Source organism: Amphimedon queenslandica, unplaced genomic scaffold, assembly GCF_000090795.2.
Source record: "Amphimedon queenslandica unplaced genomic scaffold, v1.1 AMPQUscaffold_2028_Cont25967, whole genome shotgun sequence".
In the NCBI taxonomy this organism is placed as follows: domain Eukaryota; kingdom Metazoa; phylum Porifera; class Demospongiae; order Haplosclerida; family Niphatidae; genus Amphimedon; species Amphimedon queenslandica.
The window spans coordinates 1-1,245 of record NW_003557634.1 but is presented as its reverse complement, the minus strand read 5'-3'; the positions used below and the strand labels follow the sequence as shown (position 1 = coordinate 1,245).

At 35.2% G+C, this 1,245-nt stretch overlaps 1 protein-coding gene across 1 annotated transcript; it reads left to right on the top strand.

Annotated features, from left to right (window-relative positions):
* Positions 1-6: 6 nt before the first annotated feature.
* LOC109593323 (uncharacterized) lies at positions 7-1,239 on the top strand (the record flags this gene model as incomplete). Its single annotated transcript, XM_020008452.1, has 2 exons — positions 7-66; positions 120-1,239. A coding segment is annotated over exon 2 (839 nt), but the record flags the coding sequence as incomplete, so codon positions are not given.
* Between the last annotated feature and the right edge of the window lie 6 nt (positions 1,240-1,245).

Below are 1,245 nucleotides of genomic sequence, written 5' to 3'. Positions count from 1 at the left end.
GAGTTGAAGTAAAATATGGTGCATCTTCATCTTCAACCTCTGACTATAACTCACGCCCTGAAATTAGTAAGGGAAATGTTGTATATTATCTTTAAAATTAATTCATATCTTTATTGTAGTTGTGGAGTCTGTTCAGTTACCAAATAAAAGACCAGTTGATGTTCAAGAAGTTGATGATCGCTGTCTTGTAAGTATTGTTGGTACTTTGCCCACTTCTCCTTCTTCCCCACGTGCTGCTTCTTTCTCTAATACTTCAACTCCTACCACTGATAACAGCACAACTAAGGATCATGTCTCTGCTGAATTGCCTATACATGTACATGTAGGTAAAGGTGAGTTATTTGGTGGAATACAACAACAAAGGCATGATGATTATAACGATCAAAGTGGTGTATTGGTAATGACTTACCATGTTTTAAAATACAGGCCTAATGAATCATTAGCTTCAGAAGATTACAATATTGAAGTTACACCGATAGCTGTTGGAGAAAGTGATAGTAATAATATTGAGATGTTTGCTCCTGACAACATTGGTAACAAAAGGCCTGATGAGTCATTAGCTTTGGAAGATGACAATATTGAAGCTATACCAATAGACGCTGGAGATGAATGTGGAACAAAGAAAGTAAATAAAAAGAAAGAAGTAAATAGTAAAAATATTGAGATCTTTTCTGGAGGTCTTGAAGTTAAAACATCTCTTGAAATTGATTCTTGTGTTAATGTTTTTGTTGTGGGTAATCCTGGAGCTAGTAAAACTACTCTTTGTCCTGTCATCAATGATACAGCTGCTGGTCCTTTTGTAGAAGGTCTTTTTGTGGACGAACATGAAGAGGAAAAAGAGAGAGTAAGTTATATAACTTTGGAATGTTGGGAAAAGAGTAATGAAAATGGCCAAAGAAATGCTTCTCCAATCATGAGTGGCAAAACTAAGTCAAAAGAAATTTTACGTGCAAACAAAACAATTGATCGAGCTTTAGATGCTAAAAAAGTTTTCAATCGTCACAAAGGATCTACAGATTCAGCCACTGGATTCAGCTCTCAAAGGCAAGCTAATTACAGCCTTTCATCAAAACTGTGTGAAGTAGTTTGGCAGTTTCTATATTTAAAGCTAAGTTTACTTATTTGTATAGTAAATTGCATCCCTTTCAGTGATTTGAATGATGCATTATTGGTCTATGATAAATCTACTATAAAATCCACAGTTGGTGTGTCTGTCTGGTTTGAATCTCTCAACTACAAGCATCG